The sequence below is a fragment of the Myotis myotis genome, unplaced genomic scaffold (genome assembly GCF_014108235.1).
Source record: "Myotis myotis isolate mMyoMyo1 unplaced genomic scaffold, mMyoMyo1.p scaffold_m19_p_15, whole genome shotgun sequence".
In the NCBI taxonomy this organism is placed as follows: domain Eukaryota; kingdom Metazoa; phylum Chordata; class Mammalia; order Chiroptera; family Vespertilionidae; genus Myotis; species Myotis myotis.
Window position 1 is genome coordinate 11,122,449 of NW_023416319.1, and position 23,437 is coordinate 11,145,885.

General features: G+C 37.6%; 1 protein-coding gene and 1 long non-coding RNA gene across 5 annotated transcripts in view; one reads left to right on the top strand and one right to left on the bottom strand.

The window, feature by feature from the left end:
* SMC3 (structural maintenance of chromosomes 3) overlaps positions 1-18,519 on the bottom strand; it is a 31,304-nt gene extending 12,785 nt beyond the window's left edge. Inside the window, exons 1-17 of one of the 4 annotated variants that reach the window (XM_036336031.1) lie at positions 18,214-18,519; positions 17,183-17,258; positions 14,509-14,547; positions 12,062-12,129; positions 10,293-10,364; positions 9,843-9,922; positions 9,506-9,584; positions 7,476-7,593; positions 6,375-6,550; positions 5,791-5,871; positions 5,028-5,192; positions 3,951-4,072; positions 2,747-2,960; positions 2,396-2,499; positions 2,112-2,211; positions 1,598-1,758; positions 1,063-1,204 (exon numbers count right to left, since the gene is read on the bottom strand). In XM_036336031.1, coding sequence (XP_036191924.1) covers positions 1,063-1,204; positions 1,598-1,758; positions 2,112-2,211; positions 2,396-2,499; positions 2,747-2,960; positions 3,951-4,072; positions 5,028-5,192; positions 5,791-5,871; positions 6,375-6,550; positions 7,476-7,593; positions 9,506-9,584; positions 9,843-9,922; positions 10,293-10,364; positions 12,062-12,129; positions 14,509-14,547; positions 17,183-17,258; positions 18,214-18,228 — 1,812 coding nt within the window. In that variant the 5' untranslated portion in view covers positions 18,229-18,519. Of the gene's footprint in view, positions 1-1,062; positions 1,205-1,597; positions 1,759-2,111; positions 2,212-2,395; positions 2,500-2,746; positions 2,961-3,950; positions 4,073-5,027; positions 5,193-5,790; positions 5,872-6,374; positions 6,551-7,475; positions 7,594-9,494; positions 9,585-9,842; positions 9,923-10,292; positions 10,365-12,061; positions 12,130-14,508; positions 14,548-15,922; positions 16,048-17,182; positions 17,259-18,213 lie in introns of those variants that run through there. The other 3 variants (XM_036336033.1, XM_036336034.1, XM_036336035.1) reach the window with 3 other exon arrangements.
* LOC118669753 lies at positions 17,338-19,600 on the top strand. Its single transcript, XR_004972121.1, has 2 exons — positions 17,338-17,779; positions 18,519-19,600. It is a non-coding gene; the product is annotated as an uncharacterized LOC118669753 (long non-coding RNA).
* The last annotated feature ends 3,837 nt before the right edge of the window (positions 19,601-23,437 follow it).

Below are 23,437 nucleotides of genomic sequence, written 5' to 3' on the forward strand. Positions count from 1 at the left end.
AACTATAGGTTTTTATACTGAAGAAGTTAGAAAAATCATTCTGCTAAAATATCCTGGAAATAGTGCCCATTTAATCATCTAGGTTTTCAATAGTAGAGCAGTAATAAAGAGCTTAGTAAACAAGCTGCCTAACTTCTCTATATAACAGTTTTTTCATTTATACAATTGCAATAACAGTATCTTTCTCATAAAGTTACTAAAACTAGACAAATTAATATATGTGAAACAGGATAGCATCTGTCACATAAAAAGGCAAAATAAATGTAAACTAATAGTGTTTCCTCAAAATGTTTTAATTTTATTTTATATCTATTTTAGTCAGAAAAATAGTTTTCGGATAAAATAAGAATAAAAGGAGAGGGCCTTCTTTACAGAACAGTGACAGCTGTTTTGTTTAGGTAATGAAAAGGGAAGCACACTACATGCATTCTTTTGTCTTGCTTCATTCACAGGTAACATTTGTGACTCAATTTCTCCTCCCCAAAATTCAAATATAATTTATAGATTTAAAAGAAAAAGCTGGGCCCTTTGAGTAGCTTATAAGATTCTCACTGTTCCTTTGAAATTGTTGATCTTTCTCATAAGGTTTTAGCTCTAACCTTAGAGAATAATAAAATAGTTGCTACTATCATGAACATTCTGAAAGCAAATACCTCAAAGCACTTTCCAAAAATATACCAGCTGGTAACAAAAGCAACATTACACTTTCAGGCCTATCATCTTGCTAGATGTTTTAAATTTAATTTATAAGCCATTAAAACAGTGTATTTGAAAAACTTATTACTCATTTTAAATGACAGTTCCTCAGGGAATTCTCCAACTACCTAACCTTAATTTTGTCTCCCTAGAATACATTCTCAAAGTATCCTCCATTTCTGTATTTTAATACTTCGCACCGTTTCCAATGATTTGTTTCATGTTGTGACTGTGCTCTATGGGGAAAAAGGCGTATTTATTTCACAGACCATGTGAATTCTAATGTAAAGTGCCTGTGCACTAAGCATGGATTGAACATGAGGAAAAGTAATTTATTGAAAGAAAGACCTTAACAGGCCAACTCACATTGGTTTCAGGATAGGCAGTATCCCTTACATCTAACTTATTAAGAGGCAGAAAAGTGACCTCCCCAGGAAGATTCATTTTATTAAACTCCATCAAAATCTTCGTGCTGACTTCGTCTGAATCAACAATATGATAAAATAACCTACATGTAAACAGAACAAAACACATTTTTATTGTTAGACATTTTTTAATCACTAGGCTTTAAAGTGTTATAATCATTTAAACTATTCACTTCCTTTCTATGCAATCCAATTTATATGTGGGTGGAGAGAAGAACTACTAAGAAAAATCAAATTGTTACCACTCTAAGGAAAAGCCCCAAAAGGGGAAAGTTCTAGCTTCTACAATTAGAAACAAACACTTGGCACCTACACATTTAATTAGAAAATTAAGTAAGTAAGTGAGGATACAAGAAGATAATGGGGGAAAAAGAAGATAATGGGAGACATATTGTACTAAAACTACAAAAAGTTGTTTCTTACTCTTTATTTCCTCTTTCCTTTAAAAACTCAAGATATCAAGCAAATAATCTCACCTGTTTCCAGCAGTGACTTCCACACATGTGTAGAAAGCAGGCTCACACTCAAAGTTATTCATCACTATGCCATGATAGCCATTTTGAACATGCTGATTTATTCCTTTTCGACGAAAGTGGTCTAGCACTTTGTTTATGCTGTCTATTCCATTTAAAATGGCCTGTTTAGAAGTGAAAAATATTAAAATAATTTACCAATGGCACTCTTGCTGGTAAAAAATAAAACCATATCTCCATATTAAAAAATATGCCAGAGATTCAAGTAAAAACACCCTCTCCAACAACACATGCCCCTTGGAAATATGCCAACTACATGCAGCATCTTATATTATTAAAAGTACTATCATTAATAGCATGCTTAAACAATACCCATAATTTCATATTTATAAGACAAGTGATTTGCACTCTACTCTTATTTATTTCCTGGAACCAATGACCTACAGCTTGAAAGCTAATTTTCGTGTGATAGCAACTGACTCAATGTAAACTGAGGTAATGAAAAGAATCCGCTCACCTTTCCTGTTGCCGCTCTAAGAAGTTGCTGTTTCTTTTCAAGATCTTCTCTTTTAGCAGCAAGTGCTTGCTGTTCTGCATTCTCCTCTCTCCACAAGTAACTAACCAATAAAAATTAGACTGTCTTTAATTTCAAAAGCATTAAGAAGGCGCACTAACAGTATACAAAATTTAGAGTAAAATAATGAAATCAAACGTATTTGAATAATTTTAATTTAAAGACCATTTAATAGTCAGCTAGTTAGCATTCCTCCAAAAAATTGACATATTTTAGTCTATACTAACTTTCTTTCACTTTGTAATTCATCTTTCTTATTTTTTACTTCATAGTATTTTCTGTCCAGTTCTTCTACTCGAGCTTTGACTTCATTAAGGTCCTGATCCAGTTTCTATGGAAATAAAAATAATTCAAATTTAAAATCCAATTTATTTCTCCCTTCCTCTCTAAAAAAATCAATAAAAACAAAAAACTACCATATGTATAATATTAAATTGTGCTGGTCTTTTTAAAATTAGTGCCTGTCTTATGTATTTTAAAAGTAACATGGAAACTGTTAAAAATAAAACTTAAATAGGTAAAACTATACATTTATCTCTTTGGAAAGATTTTTACAAAATAACTGTAATAGTTCTTACATTATACTGCTCCAAATTTTTCTCTTTATTTGCCTCAGTGTCCTCCAAATCCTTATGTATAGCAGCAATCTGTCTTTTCTTATCATTAATAGCTTGATCTAAAGACTTGAGTTCTTTTTTAATCCACTTATCTCTTTCTTCTTTTGATGTAAACTGGCTTCCTCGACCCTGCTTTGCATAAAGATCCGTTCTTTCCTGGGTAGCTTGGGCCAATCTACACAAGACAAAAGAGAATGGATTGAAAAACAGAACAGGAAATAAAGAAGTTTAATTGCAATCAATACATCAAGAGTACATAGAGAAAATAGCCATCTAAAATTTCCATTAAAAAAGGTATTAAGTATAAAAAGCAACTGTTATCTGATAGAGAGAGCTCCTTGGGCTAGTACTATAAAATAATAAATTTACTTCAAAATCACAATTTAAGTCAGGTAAAATAGTCCATACTTTAAGAATTTCAGATAGAAAATGTCTTCACTTTAGGTTTGCGATAGTCGGTAAATCTAGACAATTCTAGTAACCCATTCTCAGGAATTTTCAAAAATGCTCCAACTATATTTAATTATATAAACATTTAAACTCCTTACAACTAAAGATGCTATAAAGGTTAAAAGGCAAGAGAAAACATTCAAACCACATAAAATAAATATTAATGCCTATATTACATAAAGCAATCCGATACAAAAGAAAAAAATTTTTTAAAGTGCAATTCACTAAAATGAAATATAAGTGGCATATAAACATGATAATGCACTAAATCATAAAATCAGCAAACACTGGCAAGTCCAATCTACAAATACATACTAAAATGTCTAGCTGTTAAAACAGCATTGAATTAAAAAAGTGGCAGAATAAAACATGAAGTAACACGTCATTTGGTGAAAAAAACGAACACGAATTATTTAAAAAGATCCAACATCTAGCTATGTTATTTTAGACATGTTATTTAACCTACTCGAGATTCAAGTTTGTCTCATATGAAGTGGGGATAATGTGGTTCTCTTAGGGCCTTTGAGTAGAAAGAATGTAGACAATATATGCACAATAATGCTTGGCCCACAGCACTTGTTTAACATTAGCTATTACTCTGTAATGTACATTTAACTTTTGCCTTTAATTCTGTGCCTTTTAAACCCATGACTATTTAGGTTCTAGAGAAAACCTATGCAGAAAGTTAAAAGTGGTGGTGAAAAAAATCCCAAACCTAGCAATTCCTCGCTCTTCTTTTTCTTTTACACTGTTGAATTTGGGTTCTGTTTCTGCCAGTTCTTTCTGTTTTTCTTCTATTTTTTCAAGCAGCTTCTGCCTCTCTTTTAATAAGCGTTTCTGTAAATAAAGCAAGATAAATAAAAATGCAATCTGCTTAAAAATCTTTAACTTATATTTCTAACATAAAATGTTTTCTCATGAGAAAATTGATCCTGCAACACAAAACTAATTTTTAAATGTAAGAAACAAAGAGATAGTAATGAGTTGCTATGTGAGTGCAAATTATTTTAACCCTTTGCGGTCGTATTAAATTTGGACATGGGTGTCGTACTGGTCGGAATTAATTTCCATTGAAAGAGCAGTGATACATAACATGCAAGATTATGAAGGATAAACAAGATTTATTAATTCTTTTTTGGAACTACGTCACTACTGGTAGAATCACTACAAACGTTATCACTTTCTACGTCAGAGTCAGTATTCAAGGTGCCAAAATAAAACTCTTCGTCGTTACTTTCAGATTCGCAGTACACTTCTTTCGGTAACTTTCTTTTTGCCATTTTGGAGTATTATTTTGAAATATCTTAACAAGCGAGAATGCCTAATTACAGTTAAACGTAATTTGTAAAGGTTTATTTGAAATTCTGCGAAGTATCTCCGAAGCTTGTCAATTTCTTCACTCTCAAAAGGCGACTGACTCGCCACGGTGTTTTGCATGGCGAGTGTGGAACGACCGCGTTTGTTTATATTGAGTTTCGATATCTCCGATTTGTCGGGGCAATGTTTTGGTTAGTGACAAGGTGGCTTAGACACTTAAGAGCTTTCAGAGAAATGATGAACTGATACATGAATGAATAGAGTTAAGATTCGTACGGTTCCTTGCTGTGGTGGCTGAGAGCAGACATACGATCGGAACGGTAAAAAAGCTTTGGTGGCTGAGAGTAGACAAACGACCGCAAAGGGTTAATGTGCCAAATCTTTTACAAAAATTCAAGCATGCACCCATCACAGAAAGGACTCGGTCCTCCTCATCTGAATATTTATGTCTTTCATTTTTAGCATTTTAACTTACCCTTTGTTCACTATTGCCTGCCAATTCATCTTGTAAATCCTTTGCTTTAAGCTCCAACTTAGTCCTCTGCTTAATTTGTTCTTGTCTTTCAGCACTGAGCTGCTCCTTTTCTTCTTTCATAGCTGAAATTTTTGTTTTCAGTTCTCTAACTTGGCGTTCAATGTCCTATTCAAAAGTTTCAAATAGAAATGAGTCGGGCAATTAGAAGTACAACAGCAGAATTACACCACTAGAGGCCCGGTGCACGACATACATGGCGGGGGTGGGGAGGTGCCTCTCAGCCCCGTCTGCACCCCCTCGCAGTCTAGGAGCCCTGGGGGGGTGTCCAACTGACGGCTTTGGCCCGAGGGGAGCAGGCCTAAGCCATCAGTCGGACATCCTCAGCGCCACCACAGAGGTGGGAGAGGCTCCCGCCACTGCCACTGTGCTCGCCAGCCGTGAGTCGGGCTCAGCGGTGCTCCCCCTGTGGGAGTGCAATGACCACCAGGGGGCAGCCCCTTTGTTGAGCACCTGCCCCTTGGTGGTCAGTGCGTGTCATAGCAACTGGTCGTTCTGCCATTTGGTCAATTTGCATATTAGCCTTTTATTAATACGATTAGTTTTGTCCATTTTTTTTTTTCTTTCATTTACCCTTTCAGTACTCTGTGTTTCCAATACTCAACCCCAGTGACACCCCACTTACAGTTATCATTCCCAATTCTGGTACAAAGGTCCTACTGTGGTAAAAAAAAAAAAATAGCCTAGGTTTAGTTTGTAATCTTACCTCCATTTTATCTCTTGCATCCTGCTGGGCATCTCTTAATTGTCTGGATTTTTCTCCACTAGTTTCTCGCTTAGCAGAAAGCTAAAAACAACAACAAAACCAAGCTATTATTTCTAACTCATCTTGCATTTATTTAATTTTTTAAAATACCTAGTTAAATTTTTAGATACCTGCTAAAATTATCATTTACATTAAAAAATTTTTATCAGAAAACTTAGTGGTTTTTTTTAAATAGAAAATTCCCTAAAACAAATTTTTGTACAAAATGTCAGCAATAGTAATTACAAAATACATTTTTAAAAGCTAAGAAAAAAAATTCATAAAACTTTAAAAGGTGGCTTCCTCTCATCTTGGTCTGAGACCCCACCTGATTATATTTCAGATATACAGCAAGGCCAACATGGGCCTACACATTTTTCTCAGAATAGACCGAAAGAACAAATTTGCTAACTAATAAATTAAGGGGTTTTCAAATTTAATTTTCTATTTAAAAATCATTGGAAAGTATAAATATAGCATGAGTTTAACACATTCATAGTAATAAAAATTAATCTGAATTTAAGTGGCAAAGGCAAATATTTTACCTCATCAAGTTTAGCACGAGTCTCGTTAAGTTCCTGATTGTAAATGGTATATTCCAGGGCTCGTCTCATTTTATCCCACTTCTGATACTGAGCTAGTTCTTCCTTTTCTTCCTCTAAGGTATGTAATCTCTCTTCAATGTATTTTAACAACTCATTGATTTTCTCCCGTTTGCCCTCTTGAAAAAAAAAAAGGGGAGGGGGATGAAGGAGTTCAATACATTTTTATGTAATATCTCTTCTCAAATATACCATGAGTTAAACTTAATCTTAAGAACTACAGCTTTATTTCTTTGCTATTATGGGATAACCAAATCTAAGATAACAAAATGGCAATTATGATGCTTTATTATGAAAAGCAACAGAGAACAAACTTACACATGGTGACACTGATTCTCATATACATGTGGTAAGGATCTCAGTTTAAGCTTCCTTTAAAAGCTTAACATTAAAAAACACAAAACCCTACTAATATCATTGGTGACACTGATTCCCAATTTTACAATTATAGCATTACCTATAGCTGCTACATATTGTATGCCCATTATATTCCAATTGTGCTACTTGTTCCTCTACTCACCACTATAAAACATGAAAAAGGATTTTACAGATAGGGAAGCTTTGAACTAGAGAGATCAAGTCTAAAGTTACAGTGTCAGTTAATTATTAGTTAGATTTTGAATCCAGGACTGTCTGACTCTAAGCTATGACAGGACAGAGCACTTGAAGAGCAAAGTGGGTTTCCATAATAAATGCACTAATGATGAGTCTAAATTCGAAGTTTTACATTAACTTGCTCCTGAACCCTTTTTTTTAAGGAATACATCCAAATTTGTTATCTCACACAGAATGATGAGGACATTAGAGGCACAAAGTAGTTGACCTAAAAGGGCATTACTATTTCACAGTAACAATTCTTTATTCAAAGGAATCAATTGGAAATCTCAAACCTTAAATTGCTTAAAACTAATTTTCTCTCCATTCAACATACAGGCAAAGTAACATACAATATACTCCTGAGATAGACAGAACTCCTTTCCATTACAATACAATGAAAAGTAATTCACAACAAATAGAAATAAGGTACAATCACATTTCTTTTACCTGTTTCTTTCATTAAAGAAATACTTTCTTCTTTTCGTTCATCATATACTCTAGTACCAGCTACTTCTCTTAATAGTTTTAGTCTCTGAGAATCTGGTGCTGTTGCCATTTGGTTGATCTAAAAATTTTGGAAAAATAATTATTACAGCACTACAGACTGCTCTTTAAGAACTCTACGTTGAATGGGTATTCACATAAGTTGAGTTCACTAATATAATCTGTATAGTACATAAGTATACCTTTATACCTGTATTTCCTTTTACTTAAGTGAAATTTACCCCAAAAAATCCAAGATATATATTCATAAGTCTAATTTATGATAAAACCCTCCAAATTACATGACAGAGGAATATCCCACCATCTCTTTTTCTTAGTCAATTTGATAAAGTATAAAAGATGAGATTCATTCTAAAGGAACAAAGTATTTTTAAGAGGGGAAACCATAACTCACTATGCATTTTTTTAAAGCTATAATGATACTATTGAAAGTGTAACAAAAATGGTATTCTTAAAATATTGATTAAAATAACTGTCTCACAGGGGTAGGGTGTATTAAATAAAATAAGCAAAAACATCTTTAGTATCTCACAAATATATGGCAAAGAAAATACATGACAAAGAGTGATAAAACCTAATTATCATGAAACTTTATATAATAAGCATGAGTTCCACATATTCTTTAAAATAAAATTAAGTGCTAAAGGTAAAAAATGCTATCACTGCATTTAAAATTCAAGTGACAGTTACTTTAACACTTTTACATAAAAGAGAATCAGCTCTGAGATAAGAAAAAATGGTCTGTCAAAAGTATACACAACAAAAGTATATGCAACAAAAAAAAATCACCTTTCAAGTCCTTCTCTTTAGGTACCCCAATTAAGCTTGTTCATTCACTAAATTTACTCACTTAAGACATATTTAATGAATCATTACAACATACATGCCACTCTGCGGGGCACTGGGAAAGAAAACAGTGAACAAAACAGAAAAGGTCTTGCCCTCATGGAACTTATTCTAGTGGAAAAAGAGGAAATAAGCATACCATCACAGTATAACACAACTGCTATGAAGAAAAACAAAACAGAATAAAGAAATAAAGCAGATAGAGTAGGAGTGAAGGCAATGCTTTTGTAGATGAAGTAGTCACAGATGGGTCATATGAAATCACACATGAGCAGAAATTAAAATAATGTAAAGAGACCCGTGTTGTATGTGTGAAGGGAAGACTCAGATAATTGCTATTTCAAACCAGCCTCCTTTTTAAAAACTTTCTTATAAACCATCTTTTAAAAAACCTGTTCTTCTGGTATCACGTTTCCCAAAAGGGAAACACCATACCCTTCCTAATCACTTCTGAATGCTAACTTTCCAACACAAATCTAAAAAAGCCTTCAATATATGAGAAGTGGACATTTGTTAAGAACTTCCCCCTAGTTCAAGCAAACATTACAGAAAACTTTAGGACATTACAGGTACATCCTAAGAAAAATTAATTATCTTAGATATAGTTTAAAGTATATTAGGAAATCGTAGAACAATCACCTAAAGTATATAGAAACTAAAAACTATAATCAATATAATCTCTATAAGGAAGATAATATGTATCATTATGGTGAATTCTAGTAATGTAAGCTTTTTAGCATTTTAATTTTGTGATATACTTTCAGAAAGTAATATTTTCAAATGTGATTTTTACAGAATTTCCACAATATTCATAATTTATGATTTTAAAAGATTTCCAAAAACCTACATGTCTTCCAGTGTAATGTACCTTAGAAAGTAATACAGGTCACTAAGGAAAGATGATCCATTTAACCTCTACTGAAATACTTCCCATCCCATTATGCAATGGATCTACTTTGTATTTTATAGCCACATAAAATACTAATTTCAATACAAAATAAATCAATGCAAACAAGACATAAGGTATATTTTCGCTTCAACTTAACCACTACAATAAACCAAATCATCATTCATTGAATATACTCAAAAACCAAGTTCTATTAAAAAAGGACATACAATTTTTTTACCTTTCCTTGTTTAACAATATAATAAGGATTACTTCGAGAAAAACCAGCACTTTCAAGGAGATTCATCACATCATTTTTCCTGTTGATAAAGATTGAAAATTTCAGATAAATGACAAAAAAATGAGTACACTAACTTTTAGGTTAAGGGGCATGAGGGAGTACAGAACAGTTATTAAACCATCTGTTGTATTAGCCTCAGAGATTCTTCAGACTCTTATGTTCATGCTCTAAATACTGATTTGTTGAACATAAGTAAATATACCTCTTATATTAGACAAGTAAAAAAATACTTTCACTCTGTTGTAAAGAAATTACAAATGTGAAGAAAAATGCTTACGTGACCATTTTCTTGTCTAAGAAATATTGATCCTTTTTGGCACCAATAACTCTTCGAAGTGAAACTTCCTCTTTATCAATCTAAGAAGAAGAAAAAAGTAAAAGCCCAGAGTTAATTTAATAGTAAAAGTAAAAAAATTTAAAGGTCATTTTAGAGTCCCTAAACCTAACAATTATTTTGACATTTCAATCTCACTACAGGTATGCTATGAATACTCAATTCTTATGATAAAGACATTTTTTTTACAACAGCTTGAACATTCCCACTTATTTACAAGAATGTTCATTATAATTTTAAAACAAAGTTAGTATGTAAACTGAATAGTAACTCTGGCATAAACTAAATCATAATAGCTTACATAAAGCTATAAATAAATGTTTTAAAGCATAAAAAAATCAGCTGCAACAATAAAATTCTCAACATTAATAAAAAGAAAAAGCAGTTACTCACTGGCAACCGGTTGTCTGAATTGTCAAAAATAATCTCCACAAAAGCAGAAATAACACGAGGACCTGTACCTTCCTAAAATATGAGATAAATTTTAAATTTGTGGTATTTTCAAAAACTTTAAACACATTTCAAGTTTAGTGCATGGTAACAAGCCTGATTCAATGGAGAAAAATTTCTACCCGACTAGTATATATCTCTCTTGCCAAAATAGCAAAGATACTGGATTAGGATAGTAATATTTTTTAACCAAAGGCTTTTGATTCTGAATGAGAATACAAAAGATGTTAAAGTTAGGTCCTCATTAGAGCACAAGACCCCATAGACACTAAGTTCTACCTACATGATAATATCTAAAACACTTTTGAGGCTTTTCTTTTACAGACTCATCTTAATGCTGGAAATGAACCCTAACAAATCACTGAACTATTGAAACTCTGTTTTTTAAACATTTGAGATAGTCTATGTTTTAAATCTGCTAAGAAAACGCATTTAACATGTGTCACATTTAAACCAATTTATGACCCAACCACTTACATAACCAAGTCCAGGTAATTTCCAGATTCTGGACACTGGTATCATGTAGTGATTCAACACATGGAGAATATCTAAAAAGATGATTCTTTTAATGCCAATCTGAGAAACTTAAACAGAGATTTTTCTATAAGGAATTAGTCCTGATTATTGAACCAAAAATTCAAATTTGGGGAGTAGGGTAGAGAGATATTTAAAACAAAAAAACACTTCCTAGGTGGGAGAGACATTATTGAGATATATGGAGGAATCTTGCTTTCTGGTCCTTAAATTAATTATAAGCCTTATTCAAACTAGAAATATAAATTATATTATTTTATAATAGTCTTTTATAACTTTTATCCTAAAACTACTTTAGTTCATTATTCATAAAACTCTAATGAAAAATTATAATAATTTTCTTTACACATACTTCTTTCGTGTTGGAAAATGTTAACATTTATATGGCTAAAAACAGTAGCAACTTTATGCTGCTTATTTTGCAATGGTTGCTTCTATATGTTCCCATTTAACTTCTGGTTCTGAGTCTCAAAGTTCCTAATCCCCAATATCAAACTCTTCTTTCTCCTCGGCAAACCTTCTTCTCCAGCTTTACCAGACAATATCCTTAATAAAGAATTTATATTTATATGGAAGACATATCCATCTATAGACAAATCCTACAATTTTCTTAACATTAGATAAAAATTAAAGCTTTATCCTACATTAACATAACAGATTAAATTTTACAGCAGAATAAGAGGCTATATCATATTCACAAAGGATCTGAAACTTGAACAAGTAATTTATCAGGATTGACAATGTATTTTAAAATATATATACTGTTGCCTTGGCGGGTGTGGCTCAGTTGGTTGGAGCATCATCCCACGCACCAAAAGGTTGCAGGTTCGATCCCTGGACAGGGCATATTCATTTGAGAGGCAGCTAATCTATGTTTCTCTCTCTCTAAAATCAGTAGAAACATATCCTCAGGGGAGAATTAAAGTAAATAAATAAAAAAATATGTATGTAAGCTGACCCTTAAATAATGTGGGTTTGAACTATCGACCTATGCAGGTTTTTAAAATTGATCTGCACATGTTGTTCAAGGATCCACTGGTGATTGGAACTCTGCATATTTGGAAAGCTGGCTGTAGTTACATGCAGATTTTCTACTGAAGGCAGTGGATGTTACTACCCCTTGAGTTGTTCAAGGGTTAACTGTAATATCAATAAGGTCTTAAAGCAGCCTCACTCACATGCAATAAAGCCAATCGCTGTTCCGGACGAAGATGACTAAACTCATCACTGAGAACAAATTGAATTGCTAGAAAAACAAAAACATAACAATTAGTACAGTCTAAAATGAATTTATGCCTTACTAATAATTTCCCATATCTTCATAGAATATAGTGTAGCAGGTAATGAACAATGCAGATAAAGTAGATTACCTGCTTCATATAAACAAAACAAAAAAAATGCAGATAATTTGCCTGTATTTCAGACTAACAGCTAGAAGATGATGATATAAGAAAACTATTAAGAAGTTTTCACTGAGCCTGGTTGGCATGGCTCAGTGGTTGAGTGTTGACCTATGAACCAGGGGGTCCCAGTTCGATTCCTGGTCAGGGCACAAGCCCAGGGTTGTGGGCTCAAACCCCAGTGTGGGGTGTGCAGGAGGCAGTCGACCAATGACTCTCTCATCACTGATGTTTCTATCTCTCTCCTCCCTTCTTCTCTGAAATCAATAAAATATTTTTTTAAAGTGTTCACTGAAACATTTAAGGTAATAAAATAAAAAGAAAATACAAAGGTAACGGAAGAGACAAGCAGAACTAAGGTCTACTTCTTCTTAAAGTACTCACTGACTTGTTAGGTTAACATTATATTTGCTTTTACCCACTAGATATAAATGTTACATATTACTTATTAACAAATTAGAATACATTCCTACAATATCCTTAATTGGATACTTTGTCAAAAGAAATAGATCTAAGTAAAAATATAGGGAAATGCCCTGGATGGTGTGGCTCAGTTAGCTGGGTGTGGTCCAGTGCACCAAAAGGTTGCCTAGCTGGTGTGCTCAGTGGTTGAACATGGACCTATGAACCAGGAGGTCACGGTTCAATTCCCGGTCAGGGCACATGCCTGGGTTATGGGCTCAATCCCTAGAAGGGGGCGTGTAGGAGGCAGCTCATCAATAATGCTCTCTCATCACTGACATTTCTATTTCTCTCTTCTCCCATCCTCTCTGAAAAGCAATAAAAAAATATTTTTAAAAAATAAGATAAACCCTGGCCGGTTTTGCTCAGTGGATAGAGCGTCAGCCTGCAGACTGAAGGGTCCCAGGTTTGATTCTGGTCAAGGGCATGTACCTTGGTTGCAGGCACATCCCCAGTGCGGAGTGTGCAGGAGGCAGCTGATCGATGTTTCTCTCTCATCAATGTTTCTAATTCTCTGTCCCTCTCCCTTCCTCTCTGTAAAAAAATCAATAAAATATTAAAAAGATAAAAATTTAAAAACATATATATATAGGGAAATGTTTCAGATTCCCACCTTCTACTCAACTGCTTCGACAAGGAGTCACTCCTACTTCCATGTAGAGCACTTAAATGGACCACCCTGATCTAGAAATGGAACTCTTTACCCAGTTGTTCTGTTCCCAGTCCACCCAAAAGACCTTTGACAGTGTGTATGTGTATGCACGAATGGGGGTGAAGGTGAGGACTGGCTGTCTTTTATAATCACCTTAGGGGTGGGGGGGTGGAAGGAAAATGAATTTAAATTGCCCTCATTCCCGAGATTATGAAGTACTCATTTCCACTCCAAGCCACTCTCCTACCATCCCCAAATTACTACACTGATAAGATATAGAGTAATACCTTTTAGTTTTACAAGCAGACAGGATAGAACTTTTGCTTTTCTAAACCCACCCTTTTCCTCAAATACTACCCAACTAAGAGGTTCAAAAATTTTCCAACTCACTCCTTATATAGTCTAATTCTGTTAACATGATTTTTTCTGCCCAGAGGATTTGCTGACAGAGGCATTACTATACTTAAATGCATTTTATCTTTAACCCTTTGCAGTCCAATGTTATTTTTGGAATTCAAACAGTCTGGTCCAAATTAATTGACGGGACTGAATGTTGAACTTTTTAATGTTCTTATTGCTCGACGTTGGACCTGCTCCTAGCGCCTGGTCTGTCGAGTCATCCTCGAGGTTGGACCGAAAAGGGTTAAAGATAATTTTCAAAGTCCTATTTACTATCTGCAAATTGATAATAGTCTGTTGATTTAACAAAGTTTTTACACCCCTCCATCCTTTATAATAATAATTGGTTTAGAGCCCTGGCTGGTTTTCTCAGTGGTTAGAGCATCGAACCTCAGGTTCGATTTCTGGTCAAGGGCAGGTATCTCGGTTGCAAGTTTGTAATCCACACAACTCATCTAAGGCAGGCAGGGTGAAAATCTCTGTTCCTAAAGTGAAAAGAGTAATTTGAGAGGCTAAGTGTTTTGCCCAGTCTCACAGAGCTCATTAATCACTAGGTATAGAGTAGAACTCAGGTCCTTACACTCTTAACTCTCTAAACTACAACCCTGTATGAAGAAGTATTTCTTGGATTTCATGCAGACATAATCTCAAAATGAACTATCTTAAGATACCTAGGTTTTAATATATTTAGAATGCAAAAAACAATACCTACCATAAAAAAAGTTACTTTTTCCAGATCCATTTCTGCCCACTACAAAATTTCAAAAAGTATATGTTATTTTGTATAAGAAACTATAAAATTAAAACTTTACTGTATTAGAAAATTTATAAATCCAAGTTTCTAGCATAACATCTTAATATATATTAAATACAACAGAACAGTGAACAAAAGAAATCAATAAACAAAACAGCTTTAATCACCAAATGAGTACAATTTTTATATAGACTTCAGATATCTTTTTCTTTAAAGAAAATAATTTCATTGTTGATATTTTTGCCCTTTCCCAATAGTTTAGATAAAAATAACTAAATACACTGCCTGGCTATTATAATTTATAATCATTACAATGCACAGTAATTCTATTTTAATTGTATATAAAGTATTTTTTAATAATGTAAAGATTCACATATTACATTTTTAAAAATACTTGAATTATTTCAAATTCTCCAACTTCTCACATGTTAAACAATTTATATTATTAATATCATATATTAATATGATATATATTAATATATATTAATGTAGTTTCATACTCATAAAAGTATAGACAACTGTAAGGCATTGTTTTTTCTATCTGAATTCAGAAATAAGCAATCCTATACATAAAAGGGTATCAAATGTTTCAAGTTTAATGAATTCATTTGAGTGTTTTGCTTTGAAACATTTTCATTAAGATTCTTAATCTTGACCAAAATATGCTGAACAATTTAGCCTCAAAGTTATCACTTTACTACAAAGTAAATCCTAAAGAGATCATTTATGCCAGAAAGTAATGAAGTGTTTTTAAAAAGAGGCATATAACAGACACAGAGGCCAGCTTGAAGTGGCTTCCACTAGTTAAATCTAGGACAACATGGTACCATAATAATTAGAACTAGAAATTAGTGCTGGGGGGAATAATCCATGAGTTTATACTGACAATAAAAAGATAAGCAACCAAGAAGGAATGACTCTTAGTTGATCATGGTAAATGTGAAAGGAATACTGGAAATGGAAAAAAATCATTTGAAACCATCAGAATAAAGAATTATTAACGGCCGAAACCGGTTTGGCTCGCTGGATAGAGCGTCAGCCTGCGGACTGAAGGGTCCCGGGTTCGATTCCGGTCAAGGGCATGTACCTGGGTTGTGGGCACATCCCCAGTGGGGGATGTGCAGGAGGCAGCTGATCGGTGTTTCTCTCTCATCGATGTTTCTAACTCTCTATCTCTCCCCTTCCTCTCTGTAAAAAATCAATAAAATATATTAAAAAAAAAAAAAAAATTATTAACGGACACAAAATGTAGAGGAAAATTTTTATAAAGATCACCATCTTTGCATGTTCCAAAAGCATCTCCCCATTCCCATAGTATTTATTAGTTGCATGGGAAAAACATTAACTATACAGTAGAAAAATTAGACACTACCTTGACTGAGTGATTAAAAGTAACATCAGTGCCGAAACTGGTTTGGCTCAGTGGATAGAGCGTCAGCCTGCGGACTGAAGGGTCCCAGGTTCGGTTCCGGTCAGGGGCATGTACCTGGGTTGCGGGCACATCCCCAGTAGGAGATGTGCAGGAGGCAGCTGATCGATGTTTCTCTCTCATCGATGTTTCTAACTCTCTCTCTCTCTCCCTTCCTCTCTGTAAAAAATCAATAAAATATATTTAAAAAAAAAAAAAAGTAACATCAGTAAAAGGCAGATGACACAATATTTTAATAAAACAATGTTATAAAAGACAAAGAAACACTGTGGAAAGGATCCACCTTAAAGGAACCTAAAGAGACATGACAACTAAATGCAATGCCTGATCCTAAATAGATCCTTTTGGAGGAAGGGGGGAGATGCCAAAAAGAGCATTTCTGGGTCAATCAATTAACTGGAAAATGAACAGCAAATGACTGCATTGATGTTAAGTTTACTCAGTGGATTAAGTACACTATGATTATGCAAGAGTATCCCTTTTCTTAGGAAGTTTGCATTGAAGTCTGAGGTAAAGTTCCATGATATACGTAACTTACATCTAAAAACTCAGAACATCAAAAGTCACTTGTGCTGGCTCTGAGCACAAGAGCATCACCACCAGAAGGCCCTGGAGACTGACTGCTGCAGTGCCATCACCACTGGCCCTCCATCTCCTGCAGAGCTGCTCTGTCATTCACGCTCCCCAACAGCCCCATGAATGGGTCATTACCTCCACTTCACAAATGAGAAAACCGAAGCCCTCGGGGAGTCAGGAGTGAACAAGGGCACAAGCCAGAACTGGGATTCGAATCCCATTCAATTCTGCTCCAAAGTTCACGACCTTCCCACCAAGCTCTGTGGTCTATCCTCAGACATTATGACAGGGAGGCAAGAAATTTGAGAACAATGTCATTTGTGAAAAAGCATGGTCATCTTTGAAATGGGCCATAGTGAGCATTTTAACTGCAAAATGACACGAAAGTTAGTGCCGTTCACTATCAACTTAAAAGCTCTGCAAACACACACACGGGAGTATACCCAAATAATGTGCGCCTGCCTTACTCAAACTCTTTAAATGTGTAAAATAAGCAATTCATCGGTGCAGACAGAAGACAAATAAGTCATTTCATACGGAAAAAAAAGACATACAGTTATGTATACGCAGAGATAATTTCGTCTCCATCAGCCCAGGTACAGGCAGAATTTAAACACGAACACTTACCAATCACATTATGTTTTGAACTGAAGGGATCTACAATTGTCTGATCTCTGTAACTCCGAAAACCCTGGATGATAACCTAGCAAATAAATAAAAAAGAGATTTTTTTTGTTTTCAGAACACACACAAAGAAATGCAAACTTCTAAAAACGTTTTCTTTTGCACTTATTGCCCTCTCTGGTGTCTCCTTCAAGACAGGAAACTGTCGATTTCTCCTCAGAAGATTTCACTGTGGAAAGCGGCGATGACAAGAACAAGCGGCGTCCGGTCACCACGCACCCAGTCAACGGGCGCCGGAGCCGCAACCTGAAGGGCTCACGTCAACATGCGTCAAGCAGGCAGGCTGGTCCCCGCTCTCCTGAGTCCGAGGGGAACACGGGACAGCCCCCCAAAGGGAGGCGTCGCGGGAAGGGGGCGCTGAGAGCCCAGCGCCGCCAACAGGGACGCTCGCCCGTGGACCGCGGACGGGCTCTGCACCGCGCGGGCTCCGGCGCGGGAAGGCGTTTTGACAGGAGTCAACAATGAGGCGGCGCCACACCTTCCGCCAGAATGAGGTCCCTCCGACTCCTCCTGTCAGACCCGGAGGAGCAAGGCCCCCGGGTAAGCTGGCACCCACCCACCCTGTGCCCCAGGGGCGCCCCCGGGCATCTCCACACACGCCAGCGGATGACCCGCGCGGGGTTCTCCCCGCAGGACCCCGAGCTCCCCGGTCGCCCCCGCTCCCGGCCCCCCCTCCCCCCGGGAAGGCCCGATCTCTCCACAAGGCCCGCCCCGCCGGCCCCTCCACACCTCCCCCAAGTCCTTTCTCCTTCCAACAAGCGCCCCGCACAGAGGCCCGGGCTGCACAGGGACGCCCCAGTTCTCAGCGGCCCCCGCGCTCCGGGGGCGGGGCCTCTCTCCGCCCCCCAGGCCCCGTCCACCCCAGGTCCCCCTCAGCAGGGAGAGGTGAGGCCGCAGGTCGTGCCGCGACATCCCCGCCTCCAGGAGCGGTCCTCACGGGCCCGTGAGGGGTGTGAGGGACGCACAGGCCTTACCTGCTTTATGTACATGGCTCCGGGACCCCAGCCGGGGAGAAGGGCCGCCCGTGAAGAAACAAGAGCGCGGCCGCGGGGTCAGGTGAGGCACCTACGGTACCCCTCCCCCTCAGCGCCAGTCCGTCCCGCCAGCCAAACAAAATGGCGTCGCCCCGGGAGGCGGAGTCCGCGCCTCGGACGGAACCATCTTCCTTTTCCCAACAAAGCGTAGGGGGAGTCCGGGTCAGGTCTGCTTTATCCGTCTTAGAAAAGGAGGCTTCTCCGGCGTCCTTAGGTGGATTTGATTATTAAATTTCTATCTGTAGCTGAAACTTGGCTGAGGGTTAGTCGGAAGCTTCATTCAGTAAAGTCTTGAATGTGAAGTTGGCTCGTATTCCCTCCGAGCGTGGAGCCAGTGGTTGCGTCCAGAAGGGGGAACCTTGGGCGCCAAAGCCGAGTATGGGAGTCGGAGAACCAATAGCTGTGCGGGCCGGTGGTCACGTGGTCTCGGGCTGTTTAAAAATGCGGACCGGAGCGGGCTGCGTCGTCCCTGGACCCACAGGATGCGGCTGGTCTCTGGTACAGCGTGCGGAATCCTTGCTTCTCTCTCTCTCTGTCTCTCTCTCTGTCTCTCTCTCTCTCTCTCTCTCTCTCTCTCTCTCTCTCTCTCTCTCTCCTCAGCAAACTGAAACTCTTTCACATTTAAGATAGAAACGTAATGTGATACAATCACTTTACTTTCTTATAAAACTAAATATGCATCTATCCTATGATCTAAGCCTAAGATAAACATACGAGGACATACTTGTCCTCAATGATTTTTATTTACAATGGTCCCAAACTGGAAACAACACAAATACCTATCAACTGATGACTCAATCAATAAATTGAGGTATATCTTTTTATTGACAATAAAAAGAAATGAACTACTGATAGATGCAATGACATAGATGAATCTCAAAAATGAAGTTCTAGGACAAGTGAAACAGATTTATGATGGAAAAAAATCAGAAAAGTGATTGCTTCGGGGAGGTTAGGAGGGAACTGGGAAGGAACACAAAGGAACTTTCTTTCTCTTTATAGGGATTTGTCTATTAAAAAAATCTTCATGTTAATAAATATGGTATTCATTCAAAGTGAAGAAACACTACCTTTTACTTCGAATTTGTTGTTTAGTTATGATTGCAGAACACCAAAAGTTATTAGCATAGAAGCGATTCTCTGTATTAACCACCTATAGTATGCACATTCAATGAACAACACACAGATTATGCAATTATGTTATTTTTCCCCTGTTATGTTCTGATTATATTTATTGGAATGTAATTTTGCCTGTTGTTCTGATTATATTTATTGGAATGTAATTTTGCCTGTTGAATCTGATAATAAAAATTAGATTTCTGTTTTGTATGTCTTTGTTTTTAAATGTAATATATCTATGGATTCATTTTTATTATATTTTACAAATGGATTGGTTTGCAACGGATTAAAAAGTGTTTTAAACTGGTCATTCACCACTGTTCTATATGTCAACTTCATCTATAAGGTGAAGATAAATTGACAACTTTGGATCGATCACAATTTTGCATGGTGTAAAGTCCAGGGAGTTAGGAAAAAAGGGCCACTTCATTCCAGCATAAACGATGAACATTGTTCCGAGTTTCACTTCTTCATCTTTCCATGAGAGGGCAGTCGAGAAGTACTTACAATTGTCAGGTGCATCATAAAACTAAACTTGCCCTTAAACGAAGAAATTGTAGCACGTAGGAAAAAATAAAACAGAGCAAAATCAATTAACCAGTGGACATATACTGAGCACCAATACTGTCCTGACCACACTGAGACTCACTAAAGAGTTTGAAACCTACTATCTATATATTTGTAGCTAAAATCCAAGATAGTCCATGAAAATGGGACAACACAAGCCAGAGTCAATTTTGCAAGATGGAAAGGTTCTGGAGATTGGTTGCATGACAGGCTGAATATACATAACATTACTGAACTGTACATTTTAAAATGGTTAAGATGGTTAATTTTAGGGGGGGGGGGGAGAGAGAGAGAGAGAGAGAGAGAGAGAGAGAGAGAGAGAGAGAGAGAATGGATATGAATATATGAATAAATGAGATGGGGAGGGAAAGAAGAAATTCTTCAGGCCAAAATTCCCAGGTGGGCTGTGCAGGAACGCTATACATTGACAGCTCCAGATCACAGATGTAGAAAGAAGAGGAGATGGATAGCACATCACAAGGGTTGTTGAGCCATTACTTTGGGGCACATGACACACACATGTATACACACATGTACTTTTTGCTGGGGGCTACTACAAATCTGAGCCCATCATGCTACCCCCGTTTTCCGGCTGATTGCGTTAGGGAGCCCCTTTTCATAATTAGTTCCTCCATTCAACATTTACTGAGCACCTGCTTTGTTCCAGGAGGAGGTGGAACCTTGGGAGGCTATATGTAGGGCGCAGCTGTGAATGAGACAGACAGCTTCTGCTCTCAGAGTGTTTAGAGAATATAATTCTTTCTGTTTGAGGCCCTGAAGATCCTGGACACTTTTTAATTCAAGTCAGCATTGTCTTCGAACATTGACAAGTGGGCCACTTGGACCTACCATCTCTCATGTGTTGTCTTGGAAAGTGGACAAGACAAGGAAGCAAGAGGGAGAATCACTCCAGAGCCACAGAGCCAGCCAGGGTTGCCTTGACAACAAGATCAGAGAAAACAGCCAGGCCTGGAGGTGCCAGGGCTGGACTCTGAGCCTCAGCCAATGGTCCACGGAAGGATGTCACCTTTTGACTCCAACAGAACTTCACTGAAGTGAGTCTTTGAAATCCCAAGGAAGAGGGGCCCACGCACTGAGGAACTCATCCCACGTCTGCTCCAGCCTTGTTCTAATCCTGCAGGAACACAGGATGTTCTCACTCCAAAGGCTGTCCAAGACCGCTGTAGGGTCTGGGTAAGAGTTTGGCTTAAGAATCAAACAAGCCTCAGTTAAAACTCAGGCTGGGCCTCATGGTGGCTATATATAACCTTGGACAAAATCTGTATGTCTGAGCCCCAGTTTCCCCATTTCTAAAGTGGAAATAATAATAGGAGCACCTCAGAGAGTGTTGTGAGGATGAAATTACATAATGTATGTGAAGTTAGCTCAGTGCCTGGCATGCAATAAGCGCACAGTTAATGCTGGCTTTTAAAAGCTAAGCAGAATTGGAGCTCAGAGATCACCTCATTCCTTCATTCTACGATGACAGAACTGAGGCCCAGCAGCCTAGCGATAGTGGAAAGATCATGAATTTTGGAGTTAGACCTAGTTGTGCATCCTGGATCTACCAGTAATCTCTCTTAACCTTAGTTTCCTCATTTGTGAAATAGGACATTAAGGTTGTTCTGAGGACCTGGCACCAAGGCCCTGGCATGTAGTAGTTGCTCAGTAAAATGTTTCTTTGTTTTTTTTCCTTCTCTTTGGTTGTCTAGAGTCATACATGGTCCCAACTTTATTTACTATTTTTTAATTTTATTTATTGATTTGAGAGAGAGAGGAAGGGAGATAGAGAAACATCAATTGTTGTTCCACTTATTCATGCATTCATTCATTGATTCTTGTATGTGCCCTGACAGGGATCGAACCCGAAACCCTGGCGCACCGGGACAGTGCTCTAACCAACTGAGATACCCAGCTAGGGCGGTTCCCATTGCAAACACCCGGGCCTCAGGGAGTTCATGCTGACCTTCATGATACAAACGTGAAAGTCAAGCAGATCTCAGCTCAAATCCAGTTCTTGACCTTGGGCAAGTCACTAATCCTTTTTCTGCTGCAGTTTATTTGTCTGTAAAATGGGAGTAATAGTACCTGCCTTACAGTGCTCACACTGGTTTGAAGTGTCCCATAAGTGTTTATTATTATGTCCTGCTACCATGGCTCTGATTCATTCATCCATTCATTCATTTTTTCATTTATTTGTGTGTCAGGCCAAGAGTCATAGAATTAGACAAGGCTCCTGTGCTAGAATTGCTCACAGTCTAGAGGAGATTTAAGCAATGGCTGTATGACTGGGTAAAGGGTTTTGAGGAGAGGCTGGGCCACCAGTGGTTAAGAGTGTGCAGGCTTTACAGTCAGACAGCCGAGGTTTGACCTCAGCCCTGCTGCTCTGTGACCTTGTGCAAGTTACTCAACCTCTCTGTGCCTCTATAAAATAGAGGTTACCCTCCACATAGTGAGAACTCTGTAGACTTGTCCAAACAATAGAAACATAAGTACACATGACATCAGTAGCACTTGGGGCAGAGGGCAGAGTCCCAGAGGAAGAATGAGGGAAACGCAGGAGAATTTCAGTGCGGTTCCTACACCTCAGTCCTTTCACATTTTAAAATGGTTCCACCAGCCAAACCACAAAGGGACCCTGGAGAGCGTTTTTGCCAAAGACTCACAATTTGCAGGTGAGAAAATGAGGCCAGAGAGGGAAAGTGGCTTGCCCAGGTGAAGTGGACAGAATAATGACCCCAAATCTGTCCAAGTCCTAATCCAAAGAACCTATGATTACGTGACCTTACTTGGCAAAAGGTGCCAGCTTGGTTAAACTAAGAATTTTGAGATGGGAGATTATCCTGAATTATTTGGGTGGGCCTAATGTAATCACAGGGATCCTTGCAAAGCAAAGGAGGCAGAGAGGCAGATTTGATGATAGAAGCAGAGGTGGGAGTGATGTGGGGCCAGAGCCAGGGAATGCACATGTGAACAGGGGCCTCTGCTTTCTCCATCCCCCTCCCCGCAAGGGTGCCCTTCCTTTGATCTGAACCTTCATTTCCTGCTATTTGTCCCTGGAACCCAATTTGCTACTTTCAGCTTTGATAAAATGTCCTCCTCCCCACCCCTGCCTTTAGAGACAAAGCCGGAGTCTCACTCTCGGAAGTGGAAACCAGGAGTGTCAACAGCAAATGAATGGCATTCCCTGTGGCAATCTTCTCAGGAAAGAACCCTAGATGAGATTTGTGGACAAGGCTGATGAGATTTGGGACATGTAACCAATAGCAGATAAATAGCCATCTAACTAATTATCATGGTTCCTCTGGGAGACAAGTCTCCGTGGCTGGGATGAAAAAATCGGCAGTAGATAATAGAGCTTGTGTTTCCAGAACAAGACGGAAGAAAAGGCCTTGGGAGGCTGGGAGGCCAAATTTATGTATTTGGACAGACATATTTCTAGAGTGGAGGAGAGAAAGCGATCAGATTACAACTGCTG